Source organism: Myotis davidii, unplaced genomic scaffold (genome assembly GCF_000327345.1).
Source record: "Myotis davidii unplaced genomic scaffold, ASM32734v1 scaffold118, whole genome shotgun sequence".
Classification (NCBI taxonomy): Eukaryota; Metazoa; Chordata; class Mammalia; order Chiroptera; family Vespertilionidae; genus Myotis; species Myotis davidii.
This window is the reverse complement of record NW_006290441.1, coordinates 559,739-586,130: the sequence shown is the minus strand read 5'-3', so window position 1 is coordinate 586,130 and position 26,392 is coordinate 559,739. Positions and strand designations below refer to the sequence as shown.

At 35.1% G+C, this 26,392-nt stretch overlaps 1 protein-coding gene across 1 annotated transcript in view; it reads left to right on the top strand.

Moving 5' to 3' along the window:
- USP47 (ubiquitin specific peptidase 47) overlaps positions 1-26,392 on the top strand; it is a 73,602-nt gene that overhangs the window by 29,968 nt on the left and 17,242 nt on the right. The window contains exons 9-18 of the mRNA XM_015563711.1: positions 11,361-11,456; positions 11,534-11,686; positions 14,496-14,663; positions 16,691-16,822; positions 17,269-17,345; positions 17,879-17,934; positions 20,319-20,431; positions 21,163-21,267; positions 22,478-22,685; positions 25,340-25,455. Coding sequence (XP_015419197.1) covers positions 11,361-11,456; positions 11,534-11,686; positions 14,496-14,663; positions 16,691-16,822; positions 17,269-17,345; positions 17,879-17,934; positions 20,319-20,431; positions 21,163-21,267; positions 22,478-22,685; positions 25,340-25,455 — 1,224 coding nt within the window. The remainder of the gene's footprint in view (positions 1-11,360; positions 11,457-11,533; positions 11,687-14,495; positions 14,664-16,690; positions 16,823-17,268; positions 17,346-17,878; positions 17,935-20,318; positions 20,432-21,162; positions 21,268-22,477; positions 22,686-25,339; positions 25,456-26,392) is intronic.

Below are 26,392 nucleotides of genomic sequence, written 5' to 3'. Positions count from 1 at the left end.
GGAGAGATAGAAACATCATTGATGAAAGAGAATCATTGATTGACTGCCTCCTGTATGCCCCCCACTGGGGATCAAGCCCACAAGCCGGGCATATGCCCTGACTGGGTTCATAAGTTGACACTCAACCACTGAGCCACATGGGCTGGGCTAACGATTATTTTTAAGTTTTGAATGATTGTTAAATTTATAACTTTAAAATTGTTAAATTTATAAGTATTCATAAAATCATAAGCATTTCAAGTGTTTACACAAATTTATATCGTAAGACATACACCCTGATTTAACAGATGATTTGAACATTGTGTGGCTGGCTCAGTGGTCCAATTTTGTAAGCATTACATAAAGAAAAATCTCTTCCATAGACTACCCTCATTTTTCCAGGAATTTATGTGGTTGGACTAGAGAGAACCAATTTAAAAAGTGGGGCTTCTGCTTTCAGGAGAATGGAGTAGATGTAGAATTTCTTATTCCTTCCGTAAAACAACTGAAAATCTTGAATGTTATATACAAAACAAACATAAGAAGTCTCTGAAAGGTGGAAAAAAGGCATAAAGACTAGTGGATTGAAGGAATGACATGGGGTGAGTTCCTTGGGTTTTCTTTTTGCCTACTTTATCCCAGACTTGAAGATGAAGAAGTTGGCAATCTGGAAACAACAGGCACAGACTAAAAAGCCTACTCTATTAAAAGGCCAGGAAAAGGACAGCCTAGTAAGGCACAAAACGTTTATACAATAACGGCTCTGCTCCAGCCAAGCACCATGGAAAAACTTTGTTCCCCAACTCATGCCAGCTGGTATGGATCCTCAACTTCTATCCTCATAAGTTATAACAAAGTTCTCCAACTCTGTACCAGGGTGACATCAGAGAAGACTGAGTAGCTAGCCAGAAGTTTCATCTATGCTGGGCAGTAAGGAACCTTCCCATTGCTATTCTCCCTTTCCCCTGGTTCACTGTCACTAGAGACCACATGGAGAGCCTGCCTCTAACTCCTGTCTGACAGTAAGGAAGTGCTGCTTTCCCTCCCCACTGGATTGATACCTCATGGAGGAGAACCAGAACTTTTACCCTCCTCCCGTAGTAAGAAGCTTAGTCCCCTCACAACCAAGGTGATATCAGCAGAGGCCTACTGAGCAGCCAGAATCAGTACCCTTGCCCTTTAGTAATGAGGAGCTCCTCTTCAACTCAGGTATCAACAGAGGCCAAGTGGGAAACCTACACTTCTCCTTCCACCTGGCTGTAATGAGACAGGGACCTTTTCCCCAGCTGGATCAGTGTCAAAGGGATCAGCTAAATCAGAAGATTTTAATGGGGTCTAGAATCAGTAGACAAACAAACAAAAAAAAACACTGAAATGACAGACATTAGAATTATCTGACAAATATTTTAAAGCAACCATCATAGAAATACTTCAATGAGAGATTCCAAACCCACTTGAAACAAATGAGGAAATAGTCTCAGGGAAGAAGTAGCGGATATAAAGAAAAATAAAATAGGAATTTAGAACTGAAAAATGTAACAACAATTAAAAAAAACTCAACAGATATACTCAACAGCAGAATGGAGGAGACAATGGAAAGTATTAGTGAACTCAACTTGAAGACAGAACAATAGAAATTGCCCAATCTAAACAGCAGAGTGAAATAGACTGAGGGGGGAAAAGTTCCTCAGAGACCTATGGGACTAATAGTAAAAGATCTAACATTTGTGTCACTGGAGTCCTGGAAGGAGAGAAAAAAGAAGGCAACACTGAAAATATTCAGAGAAATAATCAATGAAAACTTCCCAAATTTGGCAAAAGGGATAAGTCTACAGATCCAAGAAGCTGAACAGAAAAATTCTACATCAACTCAAATTGTAGTCATACTTATAAAAACTAAAGACAAAGAAAATATCTTGAAAACAGCAAGTGAGAAAAGGCACCTTATAGGGGAAAGCTACTCTTGATCTTTTCAAAGTACATTTGTCATAAAAAACCATGGAGGCCAGAGGGAAGTGGCACATTTTTCAGGTGGGTGTTGAAAGAAAGAACTGTCAAATAGTCTTATACCCAAATTCTTCAGGGAAATCAAGACATTGTTGGATGAACAAACACTAAGAGAATTTTTCAGCAGCAGACCCAACTTTAAAGAATGGCTAAAGAAATTTCTCTAAACAGGGAATGATTAAAAAGTAGTATCTTGGAACATTAGGGATGAAAAAAACATGGCAAGTAAAAATCTGGGTAAATAAAATCAGCTTTCCTCCTCCTCCTGAGTTTCCTAAATTATGTTTGATGGTTCAATCAAAATGATCACACTGTCTGATACGATTCTAAATATATAGAGAGGAAATGTTTGAGATAATTTTATTATAAATGGAAGAGGATGAGAAGAAATAAAGGGAGGTAAGGTTTTTGTACTTCATTGAATTCAAAAAATGTGCAAGTAATCCCCCGGAAGGGAGGAGAAACAAAACAAAAAAAACAACACCTAAAATAGCAAACTTAGTTGTGTATAAATGGTCTAACTATACCATCTAAAAGACAGAGATCAGCCCTAACCAGTTTGGCTCAGTGGACGGAGCATCAGTGTGCAGACTCCAGGGTCCCAGGTTCGATTCCGATCAAGGGCATGTACCTTGGTTGTGGGCACATACCCAGTAGGGAGTGTGCAGGAGGCAGCTGATCAATGTTTCTCTCTCATTGATGTTTCTAACTCTATCTCTCTCCCTTCCTCTCTGTAAAAAATCAGTAAAATATATTTTTTAAAAAAGGTAGTGATAGCATATTAGCTTAAAAAACAGCAACAACATGACCCAGTAATATGCTGTCTACAAAAACCTCTCTTGAAGTACACTGATATAGGCAAGAAAGGGGCATTATGTAATGATAAAATGGCCAATTCATCAAGAAGACAGCAGTCCTAAATGTGTATGTACCAAATAATAGAGCTGCAAAACATAGGAAGTAAAAACTGCCCAAGCTAAAAGGAGAAATTGACATATCTACAGTTGTCAGTGCACCTTTCTCAATAATTGATAGGTAGACCCTCTAGACCAGGGGTAGGCAAACTTTTTGACTCGAGGGCCACAATGGGTTCTTAAACTGGACTCAGAAGAAGGAGCTGCGGCCGTGTTTCCCGATGTTGCTATGTTAACACTGCTGCTGGTGAAGGAGCGGAGAGAAGAGCAAGAGAACCCTCCGCTCTTTCGGCTCCACGGGCTGGATAGAACAGCCTAACGGGCCGGATCCGGCCCGCAGGCCATAGTTTGCCCACGGCTGCTTTAGACAGAAAATTAGCAAAGATATAGAACTCAACAACACCATCAACCAACAGAATTTAATAGATATTAAGAAAATGCTGCACTCAACAATAGCAGAGTCTTACCTTGGGGATAAACTAGACAAAAACAGTTAAAACAAAACAAGTAAAAAATTATGACCAGGCTATTGTCCTTAAGGCATATAGATGGGATAATCCTTAGCAAAACATTAGCAGATAGAATTAAATAATACATTCCAGGTATTCTGGGCTGATCAGTATTTTTTTAAATCGATGAGTTACTCTACCAAAAGGAAAATTTATATGATCACATCAATTGACTCAGAAAAAGCACTTGATAAAATACAATAAACACTCATGATAAAAATTCAGAAAACTAGAAGTAAGGTAATTTTTGCAACTTGATAACATATTTTTTAAAAACCTATAGCTAACACAATACTTCATGGTAAATGACTGAGTGTTTTCCCTCTAGAATGCCAAGGATGTCTGTTCTCAGCACTCTTATTCAATACTAGAAGCCCGATGCACGAAATTCACGCAAGGGCTCAGCCCTCACAGCAAACCCCCTTCCCCCCTCAACTTCGTCCAGAAGATCTTCCAGACGGTTGTTCTGCTGTTTGGTCTAATTAGCATATTAGCTGTTTATCATAGGATACTATTGGAAGTTTTAGCCAACACAATAAGGCAAGAAGAGGAAATGAAAGGCATGCCAATTAAAGGGAGATATGAAATTGCCCCAAACCCTGTTTTAGATAACATATTTTATATAAAAATATCATGGATATAACTGAGTTTAGCAGGGTAGCAGATGATAAGATAAAACTACAAAAATCAATTGTATTTCAAAATACTAGCAAAGAATATGTAAAAGTGAAATCAAAAACACAGTACCATTTACAGTTATGGAAAAAGATCTTAAGTTTGAATCCAACAAAATATATACTGTGACCTATGTGTTAGAAACTACAAACTCTGAGGAGAATCTATATAAAAGTCTAAGCGACTGGTCACCTGGCTGACTGGCTGGTAGCTATAATGCGCAGTACCACCAGGGGCTAGATGCTCCAACTGGTAGCTATGATGCGCACTGACCACCAGGGGTCAGACACTTAATGCAGGAGCTGCAGAGCTGCAGTGACTTGGCAGCTGTGTTTCTCGGCAGGTGACACACCCAGAACGAGAGGAGGGAGCCCAATTCTGGGACCCCCTCGGGAGATGTAGGAGAGCCAGTTTTGGCCTGATCCCCACAGGCCAGGCCAAGGGACTCCACTGGTGCACAAATCTGTGCACCGGGCCTCTAGTGTTTAAATAAATGGAGAGACATACTGTGCTAATTGATTGGAAGATTCAGCATAGTAAAGATATTTATTCTCTCCCAAATTATATAGTTTTAGTGCAATTCCTTTAAAAATTTTTGATGATATATGTAAGTTCACTCTAAAATTTATGTAGGAGGCAAAGAACTAAAATAGCTAGAATTTTGGAAAAAGAAGAATAAGGTTGGAGAAATCAGTCTGCGTGATTTCAAAACTTACATAGTGATGTTAATCAAGGCTGTGTGATATTGGTGGAAGGATACACAAATGGATTAGTGGAACAGAAGGGAAAACAAACAGATTCAACAAATAGACCTATCTGATTTTTGAGAAAGACATAAAAGTAATTAAATGGAGGAATGATGATCTTTTTAATATATGGTGTTGGAACAATTGGGCATCTATATGTACAAAAATTAACTCAAAATGGATCATAGACTTAAACATAAAGTGTAAAGATATAACCTTAGAAATATAATTAGGAAAGAAGTCTTCCAGATCTAAGGTTAAGCAATGAGTTATTAGATTTGATATCAAAAGTACAATCCACAAAGGGAAAAATTGAGATGGCTAAAATATAAAACAATGACAGCACTAAAAGCTGGTGACAGTGTGGACAAACTGGATCACACTCATTTTTGGTGGGAATGTGAAATGTTACAGATATCTTCATATAAAACGAAACTTGTAATTACTGTGAACTCCAGCAGTTGTACTCTTGGTTACTTATCCCAGGGAAATGAAGTTATGTTCACACAAAAACCTGTACACAAATGTTCATAGCATCTTTATGTTAATATTCCAAAGCTGAAATCAGCCCAAATGTCCTTCATCAGGTGAGTGATTAACAAACTTGTACATACAAATCATAGAATACTACTCAGCAATAAAAAGGAATAAATTGTGGATACACTCAAAATCTTGAATGAATTTCCATGGAATTATGCTGAGTGGGGGAAAAAGCCGATCTCAAAGGTTACATATGATATGATTCCATTCATATAATAATTTTGGTGTGACAATTTTAAAACTGAAGGACAGCTTAATCATTGCCAGAGCTTATAGATTTGGTGGGGTCAGCAGGTGGATGGGTAGATGGTTACTATAAAAAGGCAACCTAAGGCATCCTTGTGGTGTAGGAACTGTTCAGTCTCTTGACTGGTGATCCAATACAGGTGATAAAACTGTAGAACTTAATATGCAGATAAATGACTATACCAAAACTGGGGAAATGTGAAGAAGATAGGTAGAGGTATCAATGTCAATATCCTAGTTGTGATATACAATAGTTTTGTAAAATGTTACCATTGGAGGAAACTGGGCAGAGTCTATAAGGTTTCTCTCTGTATTATTTCTTATAATTGTACATGAATCTACAGTTACCTCAAAAATTGCAATTAAAATAAGTGGATGGCTTAGGTTAAAGGTATTTGGGGTCCTTTCCCTAGTTAAAACACATGTGTTTAATATTAAAGTATATATTCTGGGCAGATAGTTGAATTTATTTGCTGCTGTATATCAGTATCCCAAAATTGCTAAGTATATCAGAATCTGAAAATAGTTATCAGTTGTGGTTCTTAATTATCTTTGTCAATTTGAAAAATAGAATATCACATTTTAATGCCCATTTCCCATTCAAAGTAAAATAGGCATTAAATGACGGAGAAAATTTTATATATGGGTTAAGAGTAAAGAGAAAACTGATAATTTATAGACAGTACCATTTTTTGGTTATATCTTTTGATTGCACTGTGCCTATATTTTCTGCATTAAATACAAAATTCTGATAACTGATTTTTTTATTTGGAGAAATAAGGACATAAGAGTTATCTGTGTTCTGAATTGTGAAAATTACAGTATTAAAAAACGCAAAATTACATTGTGTATACTGTATAAGTTTTAGAAAGTAAAACTATTATCCTCACTATGGAATGAAGAAAAACAATCATAATTAACCCAATGCTAGTTTTGATGATACATCAGTTTAACATACTCAAGATAACAGCTGATGGTAAGCAGTACAGTGTGTGTGTATGTGTATGTGTTTGACTAATGGTACAAAGTTTATAATATTTTATTCTATTTTGTGATCCATGACTCATTTTTACTATCTAAAATATAGCTTGGCATGATTTTTAGTTATCTTGTACATCACATTAAGTGGAGGTAAATGTATACAACTATATTAGCCTATCATTTATGTATCATTTACACATAATTATTTGTTCAATGGATGGATAAATTGAAGCTAATTTTTATAATTGACTAATCTTGATTATAATTATCATGGTGACAACTTGTTAAAAAGCTAGGGTAAGGAAGATGCAGAAACTTATTAATGTAGAAACAAAAGTTACTAATAAGCTTTAACTGGTTTCTCAGTCTGAAGGATAATAATGGCTACCTCCACACATCCTTCCCCAAAATCATAGAAGGTATGAGTTAATTAGATTTCATTTGTATTTCTTTGGCAATAGTGGGAGAAAGAATATCATGAACTTCAAATGACCTGTAAGTAGCAAGATAAATAATCAGCCAGTCCCAATAGAATTTACACTGCTGCTGCAGTCTGTATGTGGAGAGTGTGCAGTGGGAAGCTTTAGAGACTGTATGAAATGGAGGAGAGGGGATTGAAGGACTTAAGTAAAACAGATACGAAATTCGCTCAAAAAGAGAAAGTACAACAGTATGTGCCAACATAGACTGGACTTAGTAGTTTTTAGCATCAGCTACAGGGAAGGAATTTTAGAATGAACAGGATTAGAAGTGGCAGCCTTGGAGGAATTTTGCTTTTGGGGAAAGAGATAAACAGAGAAGAGCTGATGGCTCCAATCCATAGCAAGTGAAGAGAAGATAAGAAATAAAAGAATTAAGGCTCCTACAAAATGAAAGAAGACACCAACCTCTCCTCCCATTACCAATTCAAGAAACTGCACTTTACTGTATTGACAAAAGAAAGTACTCTTAACCTAATGAATGCTGTCCACACAATGACTAGGAGGAGAAAAAGCCACTAAACACTTTTAGAAGAAAACAGAAAATGTTTATTATCAGCTTATGAAAATCTATTCTCCTCCCCCCACTCCCCACCCCCCAAAAAAGCCCTTGGGAAAATAGCCACAAAGCAGAATAATACAAAGTAGAACAGTACTCTAGAATAAATTAAATATTTCAAACAAGCAAAACAGCCTGGTATCCAAAAATTTAAGGAGAGAAATAGATTTTTAAAAAGACATGAAATGCAATGAATATTGACCAAATTCAGGAAAGAAAGTGAAGAAATGACAACACTGTTAGAAATGAAGAATAAATTTATAAAGTACTCAAAAGAATGACAAGGAATAAAAATCTAAAGGACATCAAATGAAAATGAGATGGGGAAAAAAGAAGGACCTCAGAGAAAATTTTAAGAGAAGACCAGCAAAGGAGGTGTCCAATATAACGAGTCTGGAGAATAAAAACACAGTGAAACAAAACTTATAAACTATATCCCAGGAAAGCTTTCTGGGTTAAGGGAAATTTAAATCTGCCTTTATTTGGACACATTGGCTTTGAATAATCAACTCTGGACAAATAAAGTGTTAAATTTTAAGGATATATTGGACTGGTATCATACTTCTGAAGAGCAACCATTCAAATCATGGCAACAGAATAGCAATTTCAAAAAACTGAATTACAAGCCAAGGATTCAATATCCAGCCAAGTATTCCTTCAGTTATGGGGATACAAAACCAATTTTGTACATGGAAGAACTCATTGAATATTATAATCATGAGCCTTTCCTGTGGAGTTTAATAGAGAATGAGCTCCATCTAACCAAGGGACCACTGCGGAAGCTTCAGCAAAAGGACTGAGCATTTGATTTATTGAATTGTAGAATTAAGGACTAATTAAAACTAGAAATAAGGACGAAATTTTAAAAGGATGGAGACTGGGTAGAAAAATGGTATGAAATGTTAGACAGAGTATACAGAATGCCATTCTTAAAAAAGGAGAGAAAGGGAAAGATCATAGACTGTTGAATAGGTGGAAACAAGAGTACCACATATTACTGGCAGACTAGACACTACAAGTGTAAGTAAGAAAAAAGGGAAAATAGAATTAAGAGTAATAACAAAAGTATAATGCACTACAAAAATATAGCTAACCTCCCTAAATACCAAAAGAAATTGTAAAAACAGCACAGAAAACATACATAAAGGAAGTATTTTATAATTAATACAGTAATTATAAAATAGTGAAATGAAACTAAACATCAGTCATATCAAATATGAATGGACTTAAATGGCCTATTAAAAAGATTTTCAAGTTGCTCATAAAAGCAAACATTAAAATTTGATTTAAGCAAGAATCCATTAGTGGGTGCAAAATCTAGGGTGAAAAGTTTAAGGCTCAGGATTTGTGCCTGATCTCCAAGAGTTTCCTTACAGATTTCTTATTAGTTTCAAGTGGAAAAAAATAACTAATGGACAACACTCTGACATTGATTGAAATTTATAATATTGCCAATAAGGATAGGGACATGGCCTGGGACTGTGATACCCTTAAGAGGACATATCCTTAGTAGTCTAGAAAGGAATGCATAATCTGAATCTAATCATGAGGAACATCAGAGAAACCCAAACCACAGAACATTTTATAAAATAACTGGCCTCTAAAACAAATATTAATGTCATGAAAGGAAAGCTTTAAGACTATTCCAGAAAAAAAAAGGAATCTGAAGAGGCAGTCAGCCAGATGCAATTTATGATCCTGGATTCCATTCTGTACTGGAAGCGGAGAAATTCTATTAGGATAATTGATAGTATTGGAATGTGGATGAACAAAAGCACTTTATCATAGTTTTCTGAGTTTGATAACTAAGAATATTCTTGTTCTTCTAAATTCCCATTGAAGTATTAAGAGGAAAAGCATAATATGTGAACCTACTCTCAAATGGTAGTGAAAAATGTATATGTGGGTGGGATGAATGCCTGGACAGTCTGCGTAAATAGTTACCTGGAATTTTCTGTTCTTTAAACTTTTCTCTGAATTTAAATTTTAAAAAAAGTTAAGCTTTAGGTATAAACTATAAGGCAGAGAACAATATACACATACCTTAGCCAATACACACAATACATACCTTAGTTTAGTTTAGTACAATAGAATTTGAGATAATTTTTCACTCTCCCTCCACCCCTTATCCCCCTACCCTGATTTTTTTTTTTTTAGATATTGAGTGTTTTACCAATTCAAATGACCTCTATTTGGAAAACAACAAATTTGATGTCCTTCTACATTAAGCTATGTTTGTAATACTCTGAAAGCTTCTTTTAATCTCATGTTTTTATAAAATTTGCCTTTTCGTGCTTAAAATATGCTTTAGAGAAAAATTTTTTCTAAATGTGTTCTTTCTTATGACTTCCAGTAAAATGCTTGGTCATGTTTCAGAACCCTGCCCCCCACCTCCCAGCTGTGGTCTTCCTTGTGATTTTGAGAGCAACTAGAAGATAAATGAAGTTAGAAGCATTTTGAATATCTTTTCATAGCTTTGATCTTATTCCAAAATGAGCTAGATCAAACAATATGTGGATAGTAGTTTTATAAGCTCTGCCAGCTGTTTTAAACTTAAGTCCATTTTGCCAGATCAAGCTCCTTTATCTCTCCTTTGAAGAACACCAAATATTTGAAAACACTTCATCTTAATAATTCCATTTTTTCTTTATGTGTAATAAATATGTATTGTCAGTTCTGACGTCAAATGAAATTTGAGTTTATGCAGTCTTATGTGTTGTATAACTAAAATTCATTTTTTGATTGTGAAAAATTATTGATTAAAAATTAAATGCCCACAAATTCTTCAGCAGTATTCATACTACGTTTCTTACTTCTGTCTTAAGGCTGTATGGAGAAAAGAGAACCACCTGGTACACTAGGTGAACAGCCCAGGAGCTCTCATACACTTTCAAATGGAGCAGTATCTGACATGCAGTGAGAAGATTGCACTATGGTTTTCAGCCTTCACACTAGTGCAGTGGTGGATTACTGATTGACTCGAAATATAGTGATTCAGATTATTATTACATTTTTTAAGTGTATGGCTAGTGTCAAATATTCAGAGTTCTGTGTTATTTACTGTAAGTAAAAATGTCTCATAAGAATATTGAAATGATACATATAACTGCTTTTCTAAGAAGTATGGAGTTACTTTTTTTGTTGTTAATCCTCATCCGAGGATATTTTTTCCATTGATTTTTTTAGAGAGTGGATGGATGGGAGGGAGGGAGAGACATTGATGTGAGAGAGACACATCAATTGGTTGCCTTCTCCATGTGCCCCCAACCAGGTTAGGGATCGAAACTACAACCCTCTGGTGCTCAGGCTGATACTCTAACCACTGAGCCACTGGCCAGAGCTGGTTTACTTTTTAATCTAAAGACTGAGGATTTTTATTAGATTATTTAGGCAAACACCACAATGTAAAGACAATGACAATTAGGTAGAAATGACTAACTAATGTGCAGTGCTAGGAAAGGCAGATCTCATACAGAATGAAATAAGAATTTATATTATTTTTCAGTTTTTATAATGATAACATTTTGATTTTATTTCCCTTTTTGCATTTTGAGTTCCTAATTTTCTAGCCATTCTACTTACAAGTGTTTTGGTAATTGCACTGTTGTTCTTTTTTTTCTTTGTTTTTTGGGGTTTGTTTTTTTTGCACTGTTTATATTCAGGATTTTGTCGTTAGTATTATAACATCATTAAGTAATTATGAAACAATTTTTTTTTCTAATTAGGAAGAAGCATTGCATGCATTTATTCAGCCAGAGATCCTGGATGGCCCAAATCAATATTTTTGTGAACGTTGTAAGAAGAAGTGTGATGCACGAAAGGTAGATGTCATGTAGAAATTAATACTTAATTACCTGAGATAACGGTCAATATTTAATATGTCCCCCTTTCTTTTTAGGGTCTTCGGTTTTTGCATTTCCCTTATCTGCTGACCTTACAATTGAAAAGGTTTGATTTTGATTATACAACCATGCACAGGATTAAATTGAATGATCGGATGACATTTCCTGAAGAGCTGGATATGAGTACATTTATTGATGTTGAAGATGAAGTAAGTATTATATTTTCTTGTTATGTTTTTCATTAACCCATTTGGTTAGTCATGTTTAAAAGAGCTATTTGGAATAACTTAACACATGTTTAGACTATTTTCTTGATGGAAGCCTTTCCTTATTTTCTAATGCCAAGTCTATAAAAACAACTAACTTTGTATAAGCTTTTCCTGTCCACCATAAATTATATTTCAAATATTCTTGCTTGATCAAAGTAACTTATAATATCATTTGAAAAAACAAGAAGACCTAAAACTCTGAAATTATTTCTTTAATTGGAGAGATAATCTTATGTTTCATAACTTTCTTAGTTATTGAAAAAACAATTTACATGTGAGCTGCACTTGTGGTACATAAAAAACACAGAACAAGTATATATGAATGAATAAACAAGGAAACTAAGTAGGATGGCCTTAACTTCTTATTTGTCTTAGTATCTTTTTCAGGGTTAAGGGTTCTGGGTTATTCTCATTTAAGGTTTGCTTGCTCTTAAATTGGCTAGATTAGGAAGCTAGAAAAGGAAGGTATTTTGTCTTTTTCCCTTTTCTAATTAGTTTTTTTTAATTAAAACTTTAAATAGTTTGAGAATGGGACTTTGAACCACACAGGTAAAGCTATTCAATTTCTTTCACTCATTGACCTTGAATTCTCTGATTTCTTTCTTCTTATCCAGTAAAAGATTCATGATGTCCCACTACATTCTTTTTTCTTAAAATCCATCTTTTGTTTTTTCCAAATAAGACCATTTTATTAAAAACTTTTATTTATTAATTTGAGAGAGAAACATTGATTTGTTGTTCCACTCATTCATGCGTTCATTGGTTGATTCTTGTATGTGCACCAACCAGGCATCTAACCCCCAACCAGGCATATTGCGATGGTGCTCCAACCAACTGATCTACCCAGCCAGGGCTGTCCCACTATATTTTTTAATATTTCATTATGAGGAATATTTACAATTACTTAACATAGTTGTAAGAGTGATAAATCTTTATTCTCAAAACTGTCATGAAGCATGTTTTTTCTGGTTGGAACTGATTACTGTAATTATAAAAATATCTTTCCCAGAAGCTCAAAAATAATTTTAAACATTCATCAAATTGTATAGAGTGCTGTTAAAAACTAATAGGCAGTGTGGCACAAAAGAGCAACCTTTCTAAGCCTCACTTTCCTTGTCTGTAAAGTAAGGCTAATAAGTGAGAAGAAAGCACCTTTGATAAAGTAAATATTCATTGAATGAGACCTATGACCAAATAACATTTTGAAAAATTCAATTTAAAATAATATCTCAAACACTTGTGCTTAAGCTAGGAAATCTACTCAGAGTATACCAAACTTTTAAAGGAGGTGTAATCATTGTAGGATTCCTACTCAGAGATCATTATGACTTTGGTCTTCTGCATGTTCCTAATATAATTCTTAAAAGGGAATTTTTTTTCCCAAGGGAAGAAAACCTATAAAGTTTGACAGGAACTTTTAGGAAGTTCTAAGTCCATTTCTTGGGAGAAGAAAAGAGATGTTCTGGCTTAGGTAAAGGGGTTTCAGGAATGATCTCTTTTGACGTAGTATAGAGTTCTAATGTTGGTTTTCACCTCCATTTTTCCTTGAACCAACTAAAGGGATGAAGACTATGTTAGATACAGTTCCTACAGCAAAGTTCTTGGCAAAATTGGTGCTTATTTTATACTAGAGGCCCGATGCACGATATTCGTGCAAGAGTAGGCCTTTCTTCCCCTGGCTGCTGGCACCAGCTTCCCTCTGACACCCGGGACCTGGGCTTCCCTCGCAGCCCCGGCTTCATCCGAAAGGTTGTCCGGTCTAATTAACATATTACACTTTTATTATTATAGATTGCTTGGTTAATTCAAGAACTTTTATGCGATACCTTAGAGAAGAATTCTTTTTTTAAAAAATATATTTTATTGATTTTTTACAGAGAGAAAGGGAGAGAGATAGAGAGTTAGAAACATCAATGAGAGAGAAATACATCGATCAGCTGCCACCTGCACATCCCCCACTGGGGATGTGCCTGCAACCCAGGTACATGCCCTTGACCGGAATCGAACCTGGGACCTTTCAGTCCTCAAGCCGATGCTCTATTCACTGAGCCAAACCGGTTTCGGCTTAGAGAAGAATTCTTAAGTTATTTAAATAAAAATATTTTTAGCTATGTATATAAAATATTAAAGGAAAAGGGTAAAAATTGAGGATTTCTAAAAAGTAGATTTCTTCCATTTAAATATGCATGAAAGGGATTTAAAAATCATAAAAGCAGGGAAAAATATGATTTGCTCTTGTTACATTCAACCTCCTATACACTAGAGTATAAAATTCTTGAGGATAGAAACAATGTCTGGTTTTTCTTTCTAATTGTCTAGTACAATACCTAGCACAATGATATGGAACTTTCTGTTCAATAAAAGATATGATGTTCTTTGGGAATTTGAAAACAGAAGAAGCTTGTTTTGGAGTTTAGGTTCTCTGCTTTTATTGATGTTGGTGAAAAAATTTTTTATTATTACTTTACAACTATAAACATAAAAGGAGTTTACTAGAATTCTGAATTACTAATTTGTTGAATTAGAATTTTAAGGACATTAATATAAATGCTTTTAAAATATACTTTTTTGTTTATTTTATTTTTTTTGTCTCACTTTTTAAGAAAAACTAAATTTACTTAAAGTAAAGTAAGTATTTATTAACAGTGTATTAAATTATGTGAAAAAGCAGCATGTAGAAAAAAGTTTTACTTGACTATATTTTTACTTTATTTAGTTTGCTATTGTAAGATAATTATGTTTTATTAAGAAATCTCCTCAGACTGAAAGTTGCACTGACAGTGGAGCAGAAAACGAAGGCAGTTGTCACAGTGATCAAATGAGCAATGATTTCTCCAATGATGATGGTGTCGATGAAGGGATCTGCCTTGAAAACAGTAGTGGAACTGAAAAGATTTCAAAACCTGGTCTTGAAAAGGTGCCTTTTATAGTTTGCAGTTTTTAGTTGAAAGAGAGAATAATGTAATCTCTGAGGTGATATATACTATATATGTGTAAAATGTGGTAGCTGTGTGACTGAGAAAGTTCTCTTTAAACAAAGTTTAATTTTTGAAAAGACTTTTTAAGGTGTTCATTTTTTATGCATTTACATGGTTATAGTTAAATTTGTGAAAAACTTACAGTGGGAGCATTGATTTCTGGGAGGCTAAACTGTGATTATGTAAGGTGGGTGATGCTGTGGGAAGGGTCCTAGTAATCAGGACTTCTGTCTGGAAAGTTGCAGCAAGCCTCTACATCTTTTTTTTAAAATATATTTTATTGATTTTTTTACAGAGAGGAAGGGAGCGAGATAAAGAATTGGAAACATCGATGAGGGAGAAACATCGATCAGCTGCCTCCTGCACATCTCCTACTGGGGATGGGCCCACAACCCAGGTACATGCCCTTGACCGAAATCGAACCTGGGACCTTTCAGTCCGCAGGCCGACGCTCTGTCCACTGAGCCAAACCGGTTTCGTCAAGCCTCTACATCTTACATCTTCAGACTTTTCTCATATAGCAAAATGAAAACATTAGGCCTTTTGATTTTTAAAATTCGGGCTGTGGAACCCTTTATTAAACAGTAATAGAACTGATCTTTTTAAGGTGGGGGAAAGACAAAGCCTTCAGTCGTCTTCCTCTTCCCACCCCCACCTCCATGATAGCCCTTAAGGTACTTCAAAAATATTTATGGATTTTTATCATGGATTATAATTTTAAAATTGAAAAGCTGGGTAATCTCTAGGATAGAATTTTTTTGTCACTGTCTAGGTGATTTTTAATCAAACATTTCTTTCACATTCATATAATCTGCTTTATTGAGGAGAGAATTACAGATCAAATATCTTAGGCATGGTATGAATATGAATCACTGGCATGAAAACTGATCACTAACACAGTCTTAGAGTCATGTATATTATATATATAGTTTTTTAGGCAGTATTTGAGAATAGAGTTTCACTTGCATAAATTTATTTTTAGATGAAGACCTATATTCTCACCACCATTATCCTTTACCTTTTAAACTTACCTATTTCTTTCAGACAGATAGATGAAATGAATAATGGAAGGCCCTAGCCCTGACCAATTGAATCAGAACCCCTCTGGGTGGGGCCTGGATAAAGGTATGTTTCAAGGCTCCCAACATGTCCTGGGCAGAGGACCGCTGCTCTAAGACATTAGTCACTCTACAGGGTCACTTCTCCACTCCTCTGCAAAGGTGAGTGTAAACCCATGTGCTGCCATGAAAATTTCTAAAACATGCGATACCTGACTGTTTCCCTGGAGATTGTCAAATAAAAACAGCCAACACAACAATATCCGCCCAGTGTGAATGAATCAACATCATACTTTTTTTTTTGTCAGATTGGCAAAAAATATATTTTTGGTGTGCTACAGAATTTTAGTAATTAGTTTATGTATGCCATGAGATGGAAAAGTTTGAAAATTGCTGACATAGATTAATTTTCTAATGTTGAACAGCTTTGCATACCTTAGAGCTATCAAATCAGTAATCACTGTATCACAGATATTACATAAATACATTAGATGTTCCAAATCATTATATCCTTCAGCTCCTCTATAAAGGAAATTGAATCTTATTTGAATAAAAAAAGTTATTTGAAATTTCTTGATCTTGACTACACATATTAGAATAGTGTTATATGTGACACTTGCTTCTAAAATTTCAGATTGTTTTCTTTTTTACATAAATGAATTATATTTCTATATGCATAGTTTCAGATATTGTAGTATAATTAAAATATGAAGGAATACACTGAGTGAAGCTTGTGGTGTATAAAATTATATGGTGAATTGCCATTTTAATTATCTTAGAGGAACATTAACCTACAATAAATATATAGGACAACTAACATGTTACTTCACTATGTGTTAATAGAGAATAGGAAATATACAAATAAGTGTTTTTCCTCTTGTTGAGTTACCTTTATTTTTTCCTCTTAGAATTCCTTGATCTATGAGCTCTTCTCCGTTATGGTTCATTCAGGGAGTGCTGCTGGTGGTCACTATTATGCTTGTATAAAGTCATTCAGTGATGATCAGTGGTACAGCTTCAATGATCAACATGTCAGCAGGGTAAGGAGGGGTTTTTTGAGATTATTATTCTAAAAGACGAGCAGGGATGTTTCTATCAATCTCTGGGTTTATTGAAATGGGAGACTGGATGTTTACAGTGAAGCATTTTAGGACACATACCAAATAATATTTTGTTTTTGCTCTCAGTAAATTTCTTGCTTTGTTAATTGTTGTTATTTCTTGGTTTTGTCTCTTTGGGGCTTGCTCAATGTTTCCAGAGATAGATTCCCAATTTTCCTCTTGTCATGAGCCTTCATGTGGGCTGATTGAGAGCACTAGAACTAAGTGGTCACTAGCAGCTGCTGATTATGATTAAACTTTGTGAATTGGTACGTGTGGTCCATTTAACTCTGAGGTTAAAAATTTACATATTGGGTTACATATTGCCATAAAGGTAGTGGTATTATAAATTTTACCAAAAAGTTAATAACGTGACAACTTTTTAGATAACACAAGAGGACATTAAGAAAACGCATGGTGGATCTTCAGGAAGCAGAGGGTATTACTCCAGTGCTTTTGCAAGGTAAATAACTTTGTAATTTTTAGTGTCTATAAATTAACAACAGCTTCTCAATATTTTTCACCATTAAGAAAGTTTAACCCAGTGGTGGGTCAAATCCAGTTTATTTCCAGTTTTTGGAAATAAAGTTTTATTGAAACATCACTGTATCATTTGCTTAAATATTTTATGTTGATCTTATCCCACTACCTCAGCAGAGTTAGGTAATTGCAACACAGATCATACTTTCATTATCTGGCCCTTTCCAGAAGAAGTTTGCTGACTCCTGACTTAATTATAGTAATCATTCTAGGACACAGGTTTTTTTGAAGACCTTACTGTGTACCAAGAGGAGGTATGGAATCTCCTCATAAATGTATCAGTAAAAGCAAAGTAGATTTTTTTTCTAGAATGTTTTAAATTTGAACGTATTTGAGGACAGTTTCATGATTTCTAATTGTTTGAAACAATACTTTTAATAAATATTTGATGCTAGGAAATGGAGTTTTTACAATCTACTTTTTGTTCCTATTAATCTTTTTTTGTATTTCTACTAGCTCCACAAATGCATATATGTTGATATATAGACTGAAGGATCCAACAAGAAATGCAAGTATGTTAACATACATTACTTTGCTTTTAATCTGTAGTATTATTTGATATTAATCTGTAGGATAAACTAATTTCTTAAGCAAGTTTTCAAGCCCAGATAACCACTTTTAACTGATAGGATAATTAAGTTTTTTTATGCATGGAAGAATTAATTATAAAGACTATTGTGAGATAATACCAACTGGTAAAAACATTTTGGGGAAAAATGAACTGTTTTTGTGGGTTTTTTTTACTACATTAAGGGGCAAAACTTACTCTGCATGGAATAAACCAGATATTTATTTGCAGTAAGATTGTATTATACGGAGTTTCGTTTAGTGATGATAACCTCCAGACCTGTGTAGCAGTCATAACTCAGCAGCTGCATGTCCCAGACCAAGTTATTTATCTTTTCTAAGTCTTATTTTTCCACATCTGTAGAATGGGAATAATTGTATTTTATAAGGTTGTATAAAAAATTAAATGAGATAACATATTTTAAGCATTTAACATCATGTCTGGTACATAGTAAAAATTCAAATGAAGCTATTTTTTTTCTTTTATAATTTTAGGGGGTATTTCATATCTATATGCTTTGCATGGGGACCATAGATGAAGTAAACTTCTCACTTACCACTCTAGAAAGATTCTTAAAAACTAGAGTTAAATGTCTTTGCTATTCGCTTAAAAAGCAAGTAAAGTTTTATTAGTCTAGCGTGCCTTCTTTATATTTTAATTTTATTAAGAATTCCCCCAAATAATCCTGTATACAAAGCATGTGAGGTTGTCTTTTTTTTTCTTTTTTGTAATTATTACTTTGAAAAATTACAGCTCCTCATTTTTCATGCTAACTTTTACTCTGCTAAAGCAGTATGCAAATAGGTAGAGATATATCTTTGTACATGAACATAGTTATATACACAGGTGATATGTTTGCTTATATTCTTTTTATAATTAAAATAACATATTCACTCTCATTAATTTTAACATTTTTCTTTATTTAGAAACTTCCATGCCATGAGTAAATCTATTTGCAGCAGTATAATGCTTTATTTGCATTTTTTTAACCCTCATTAAATTCTGAATTCAGTTGGTGCAAGACTTAGGACTTATTTATCTTTTCACCAACAGTATAATCCAGGGTCTATCATATAGTGGCTTTTCAATAATTTACTGTAGAATTAATGAAAAGAAAGGAAATTATAACAAGAAATCATTTCAGAACAAATATTTCAGAGTAGAAGTAATCATTCAATGTAACCCAAAAAGTAACTGTCCATTCTACCTGGATGCAGAGCCAGGATTGTGGTTCATGTGTCTCTTTAGCACCCAGCATTCCAGATATTTTCAATAGAGCAATAAATAACAGCTTTCCTTTATTCACTCCCAGCTCTAGGTTTGTGATGAAGCACCAGGGGGCGCTATATGTATGACCTGGAATATTTTTAGAATTAGAGCTCATTTCGAAGAGCAGTAGATTTTTATTTTCCACAGAGGCATGATTTTTAAGATATAAATTGTTCTAATTTATTGCTTAATAATCTTTGGCTTTATTAAGTAGTGTCATAGTCTCATAATGTCACTTTTAATACTTTGAGTTACATATGAAATTTGATTAGAAGGCAGCTAAAAAACTGCTTTGAGAACAAAGGAAAGATAATTGTATTAGGGAATAATATACAAATAAATAATATTTGTAGTAGTAGAAGCAGCAATAGCATTTATTACATTTTATTATACCCCAGGAAATAACGATAAGGTAGGTGCTAGCAATATGCTGAAGAAACCAGGATCTGGAGAAGTGCTTACACAGGGTCACATAATTTATGGTGCTAATACAACTTAAAATCAGAAATAGTTTTATTTCCAAGTTTCAGAGAAGCTTTTTTATTTTAAAAATCTTAATCTACATAGAGTTGGCCTAGAGCCAAATGCTATTATGGATAAATATATGACTTTTTAAAATATGAGATGTAACTGTGTGTTATTAAGTACCTCTTTTTTAAAAAATATATTTTATTGATTATTTACAGAGAGGAAGGGAGAGGGATAGAGAGCCAGAAACATTGATGAGAGAGAAACATCGATCAGCTGCCTCCTGCACACTCCCCACTGGGGATGTGCCTGCAACCAAGGTACATGCCCTTGACCGGAATCGAACCTAGGACTCTTGAGTCTGCAGGCCGACGCTCTATCCACTGAGCCAAACTGGTCAGGGCTATTAACTACCTCTTTACCCTTGTCTGGAAGAAGCTCATGTTTCAAGTTGAGAGATTCATGTAATTGAGATATATTTTGATGAGAGTGATAGTAGAATTATATACAATGGAAAACTAGTAGAACAAAATTAAATAAAAGAAGCTCAATTTCAGTGGCCCTGTCTTACCCTGTTTTTATTATTAATAGAATTTCTAGAAGTAGATGAATATCCAGAACATATTAAAAATTTGGTGCAGAGAGAGAGAGAATTGGAAGAACAAGAAAAGAGGCAACGAGAAATCGAGCGTAACACATGCAAGGTTAGATTTTATAATTTTATTTTTAATTAAAAAGTGCTATTGCAGTTTGCTCAACTGCAATTCTCATAGCTAACTAATTGGGTTGGTTCTGTAGACAGCTATGCTATCATGATCATTAAGGAGTATAACCAACCATATTACTAAAGTAAGGTAAGAATTTATGTTATGCATTAAAAGAAACAATAACGTAGTAATAATACTCAGTGCTGGTGAGGTTACAATAAGATGAGCATTGTCACATTCTGCTATAAGAAGAATAAATTTGTAAAACTTTTTTGCATAGATATTGAGTAGAATTTATCAAGTCTTAATGTAAATTCATATTATTTTACATATAATTCTCTTAAGGAAATATTACCTAATAAGATAATTGCAGATGCTGTAGAATTGTGACCTCAAGGACATTGATCACAGTATTTTCAAAAGTAGGGAAAAATTGGAAACAACTTGAATGTATATCAGTAAGGGAATGATTATGTATAATATGATAGTATATGCTTAAAAAGAAACATACACTTGTTAAAATTAATGTCTTTCAATTTTTAATAATATTAAACATAATCACTATCAGTTATTAAGTGAGAAAAAGAGACACCAGAGAGAACGATCCCAGTGTATGTGTTTTTAAAAAATTTATAGTTTTTTACTATTAGGAAAAAAACGCTATCTACAAAAGAATTAAGCTTTGACTCATGACCTGCTGAGTTATGATGGTATTTTACAATTTCTAGATAAAACTGTTCTGCTTGCATCCCGTGAAACAAGTCATGATGGAAAATAAATTGGAGGTTCATAAGGATAAGACATTAAAGGAAGCAGTAGAAATGGCATATAAGGTAAGTTTAATTGTACTGTTAGCATTTAATTATTGATATCTTAGATAATCGTGTTAACATATTTTCCAAAATTTTTATTATAGTCAATAGTAGTATAAGCACTTGCAATCACACTGGTAGTCCATTTAAATCTTTGAAATATAGTTTGTTTTGAGAAAGTCTCACAAAAATATTTATTTATTCTTTATATGATTTTTGAGTCCATCTAGAGTTTAGAATGTTAACTTTTTTAAAACAAAAAATGTCTTTAAAATATATTAGTGCACAGGTTGTATGATTTGAGGGATAATGAAATGTGATTATTTAAAAACTAGAGGCCCGGTACATCAAATTCGTGCACTCAGTGGGGAGAGTCCTCAGCCTGGCCTGGTATCTCTCGCAATCCGGGAGCCCTCAGGGAATGTCCAACTGATGGCTTAGGCAGCTAACCTACTGGTCAGAGTACCTGCCCCCTAGAGCTTAGTGAATGTCATAGCAAGCAGTTGAGCGGCCTTAGCATATCATTAGTATATTACACTTTGATTGGTTGAACAACCAACCGGTTGACCAGACATTTAGCATATTAGGCTTTTATTATATAGGACTGGTGGCCCAATGCATGAAATTTGTGCACTCGGCCAGAGGCAAGGGGTGGTCCTTTAGCCCGGCCTGCACCCTCTCACAGTCTGGGCGCCCTGCGATTGATTGCCCCGCAGAGGGAGGCCCCCCCACTGCCGCTGGGCGGTGGGCTGGGCCTCCCTCTGCGGGGCGATCCTAGGGCAATGGTTGGGGCCTCCCGACCAATCGCATCACACCTACCTTGGCAGTCAGTGCTGGATTGCTGTAGCGTCCACAGCAGTGGCAGTCAGTGCTAGGTCGCTGTGGCAACTGCAGTCAGTGCTGGCTTGCCATGGCGCCCGTGTCCCAGGAGGGACCAAGAGGTCAGTAGTTCAACCTGCTCACCAGTCCCCACCCACCTGAGCCTGCTGCACACACAGCCTGGCGGTCGTCTGTTTGGTCGTTTAGGATGTTATGGACCCTGGCTCTCTATATATTAGGATAGTGTTTAACTTGTGCCTTTAACTTTGATTTCTTTGAGCTTTGATGCAAATCATAAACATATGGATATTATTGTTTGTTAGGACCTATTAAGAGATGTAAAAGAGAGCTCTAAATGTGAGTATAATTACACATCAGACTAAAATATTTTTTTGGGGGGGGTTTCTTTTAGATGATGGATTTGGAAGAGGTAATACCTGTGGATTGTTGTCGCCTTGTTAAATATGATGAGTTTCATGATTATCTTGAAAGATCATATGAAGGAGAAGAAGATACACCAATGGGACTTCTACTAGGTGGAGTCAAGTCAACATATATGTTTGATCTGCTGTTGGAGACAAGAAAACCTGATCAAGTTTTTCAATCTTATAAACCTGGGGGTAAGGAATTTTGCAGTATTATGAGTAGTACTGGACTTAAGTTTTTCATAAAGTTTTTTGTTTATAGAAATAAATTTAATTTTTTATGTTCTTAAATATTTTATATGTTCTTAAAATAAATGAGATACGTTGGGAAGTAGTTAGGTTAAAGCCAGGAATTAAATTATTGATTGCTTTCAAGAAGATAGACACAAAATTTAAAAAAACAACAACAATTAAACTTCTGGTTTACTGTGTCCAGTGGGATTTTTCTTCTTCAGTATTGAATAATCCTCCCTTCCCCCACCCCTATTTACCAAGAAGACCCCGGACCAAAAAGTGTTTATTTCCATAAAGTCTTACAGGTAGAGTGTTTTTTAGAGTCTCCTTGAAAAGATGGTTTCATAATCAATCATTGTCAACATTTTTTTAAATAGATTTTTATTGATTTCAGAGCGAAAGGGAGAGAGAGAGAGAGAGAGAAACATCAATGATGAGAAAACATCATTCATCGGCTGTCTCCTACATGCCCCCTACCGAGGATCAAGCTAGCAACCTGGGTATGTGCCCTGACCAGGAATTGAATCTAGACCTCCTTAGGTTGGCAGCCAACCACTGAGCCATACCAGCCAGGCATTGCCAACATTTTTTATTTTTCTCCATCCTCGTCATTTCTGCAAGTTCCAGAGACTTCAGCTTTTTCTATTTTTTTTAAGTCTTATCACATTTCTCAGTATATGAGGGTGTTTTTTTTCTTTCAGACTGACCTAGAAAGCAAAATACCATAACCCTAAATTGTCCCTAAAGACAGTTACACATCCAAAATTTTCTAGTCATCATTATATGTAAACTGTAATAAGTAGGGTAAAATTAAAATGTTTAAAAAAACTTCTGCCAAATTTTTATTGTTATTGTCTTGACCCTAATTTAAATTTAATTCCCTTGGGTTGGTTGGTAATCAGAAATCAGGTTTATGTTCTCTACTTTTATTCCTAAAAGTTGAATTTACAAAACTACTTCTACCCTTTCAAATTCTGTTCCTCTATGTCTCCTATACACCTCCTTTTATTTTAATGAAGACTCCTCTTTCCAAAGTAAAATACATGTGGTATTTTTTTCAAGGGCTCCTTCAGTCAGACTCTGCCCGATTCGTAAAGAGTCCTTTTAGAGCATTTTCTTGCCGATTATTTTTGAGCTAGATAGCAAAAATTATTATCAAGGAATAATAGGAATCAGCAGTAAAACCACTTTTTAAAAAGAAAACTCTAAATGTGAGTGTGAATTGTAAAACTTATAGCTAATCACCTTTTTTAAAAATATATTTTTATTGATTTTAGAGAGTGGGATAGAGAGATAGAGAGGAATATCAATGAGAGAGGAACATCATTGATCGGTTGCCTCTTGCATGGCCCCCAATGGGGATCAAGCCCCCAACCTAGGCATGTGCCCTGACGGAATCGAATCTGTGACCTTTTGGTTCCTGAATCAATGCTCAACCTCTGAGCCGCACTGGCCAGGCTAGCTAATTGCCTTTACCTATAGATATAGGTATAGATATAGGTATAGGTATAGGTAGGTATAGGTATAGGTATAGGTATAGGTATAGGTATAGGTATAGGTATAGATATAGATATAGATATAGATATAAAAGCCTAAGCAACCGAACGACCTGTCGCTATGATGCGCATTGACCACCAGGGGGCAGACACTCAAAGCAGGAGCTGCCCTCCGGTGGTCAGTGTGCTCCTACAGCCAACCTCCAGCGGCCCCTCCCCCTGGCCAACTTCCCACAGCCCTGATCAGCCGGATCACCAGCCAGGCTGAGGGACCCCGCCCATGCACAAATTCGTGCACTGGGCCTCTAGTTCATTAATAATCAAGACTTCAGAATATTTTATCAGATATAGATTAGCAACATGGGAAAAATTGAGGATTGACATAAACTACATACAAGAGATTAAATCATGTAAGCTAGAGAATAATTATCTTAAATGTACTATTTGAAGATCATTTATTTTTCTGATGATTAAAAGTTTAGTTCTATGTGATCTCCTGAAAACAGAAGCAGAGAAGATGGGATTAAATTGTAATATGAAGAATTTAAGTGAAAAAAAACTTTTAAACCAAAACAGTTTTTCGGTAGGACTTTTTCATAGGATATAGAAAATACTATTTGATTATAAACAAAATCTTGAATGGTTTAATGAAGGTTGTTCAAAAGCAAGTGGGGCTACTTTGTCCCCTTTACTATTTGTTTTGCATTTTCTAGTTATTTATATTTATTTAGTGTTGTGGTTTGGGTCTGTACTTTGGAAATTTGGATATATACTTTAATATACTTAATAAATTAGACAGTGTTGTTATGTTTTATAAGGAAACAAAGCATGTATTTTTAAAAACCACATTTTTACTTTTGTCATTTTTTAAAAGAGATCTAGAACTTTTATTAGGCTCTTTTCTATATCTTTTTATATGTTTGCTTGTAAAGTGACAAATTGTGAAAGAAGCTTTAACGTGTGTTATACATGTATAACATTGTAACATCTACCATTTTGATAACTAGAACAAATGTTATCTTTACCATCTATTAGAAACATAGTAAAAATTCATTATTCATGTAAATACATTTTAAAAAATAACCTCCACTTATGTTTTATTTTTTCCAAATGTGACAGAAGTGATGGTGAAAGTTCATGTTGTTGATCTAAAGGCAGAATCTGTAGCTGCACCTGTCACTGTTCGTGCTTACTTAAATCAAACAGTTACAGAGTTCAAACAACTTATTTCAAAGGTAAGTTTTAAAATTGGTTAGTGAAGTGACTATTGTTGAGTGCCTGCTCTGTACAGAGCACTTTGTGATATAGTTATGAGTAAGATATAGGAATCAGTATTTACTTTAGGGAGCCAGTATTTATAGCTAGGAGACAACTATAGTTAGGACAGAGGGACACTTCAAATAGAAAAAACAGATTGACCAAAGTATCGAGGTAAGAAAGTGTGAGGCAAGTATGTAAACACACAATGATATGTGTGTTTGGATGGATCATTGTTAAATACATGCCTAAAAATGTAAGTTTAGTTATTTCATGCAGGGTTTTTATTTTATTTTTTTATTTTTTAAATATCCTATCTAATAAAAGACAAAAAGAGTAATTAACTGTACCTCTGCTACGCTTCCCATTGGCTAATCAGGGCGATATGCAAATTAACTGCCAATAAAGATGGCGGCTGGCAGCCATGCAGCTGAAGCAAACATGAGGCTTGCTCCAGTGATGGAGGAAGCCAAGGCTCCCCGCCTGCCACAGCCCAGCTCTGAGCCCAAAAGCCAACAAATGTTGCAATTATAGAACCTAAGCAAACCTCAGGTACCTGCTTTCAGCTGTCAGCGGGCTCAGAGGTTAGAGCTCCAGTGATGGCAACAGAGTTTCAATTATAGAATCTAAACAAACCCAGATACCTGCTTTCAGCTGGCAAGGCCTCAGAGCTGGAGCCAGCTCTCAGCTCCAGTGTCAGCTATAGAAGGTAAATAAATCCCAGAATAAAAAAGAAAAAGAAAAAAGGAGAGGCTGGGAGCTTCAGTCACCCACCAGCCTGAAAACAGCCCTCACCCCCTCATCCAGGCTGGCCCGGCACCCCAGTGGGGACCCCCACCCTGAAGGGTGTGTGACCAGCTGCAAACAGTCATCATCCCCTCACCCAGGCTGGCCAGGCACCCACCCCTGAGCCAG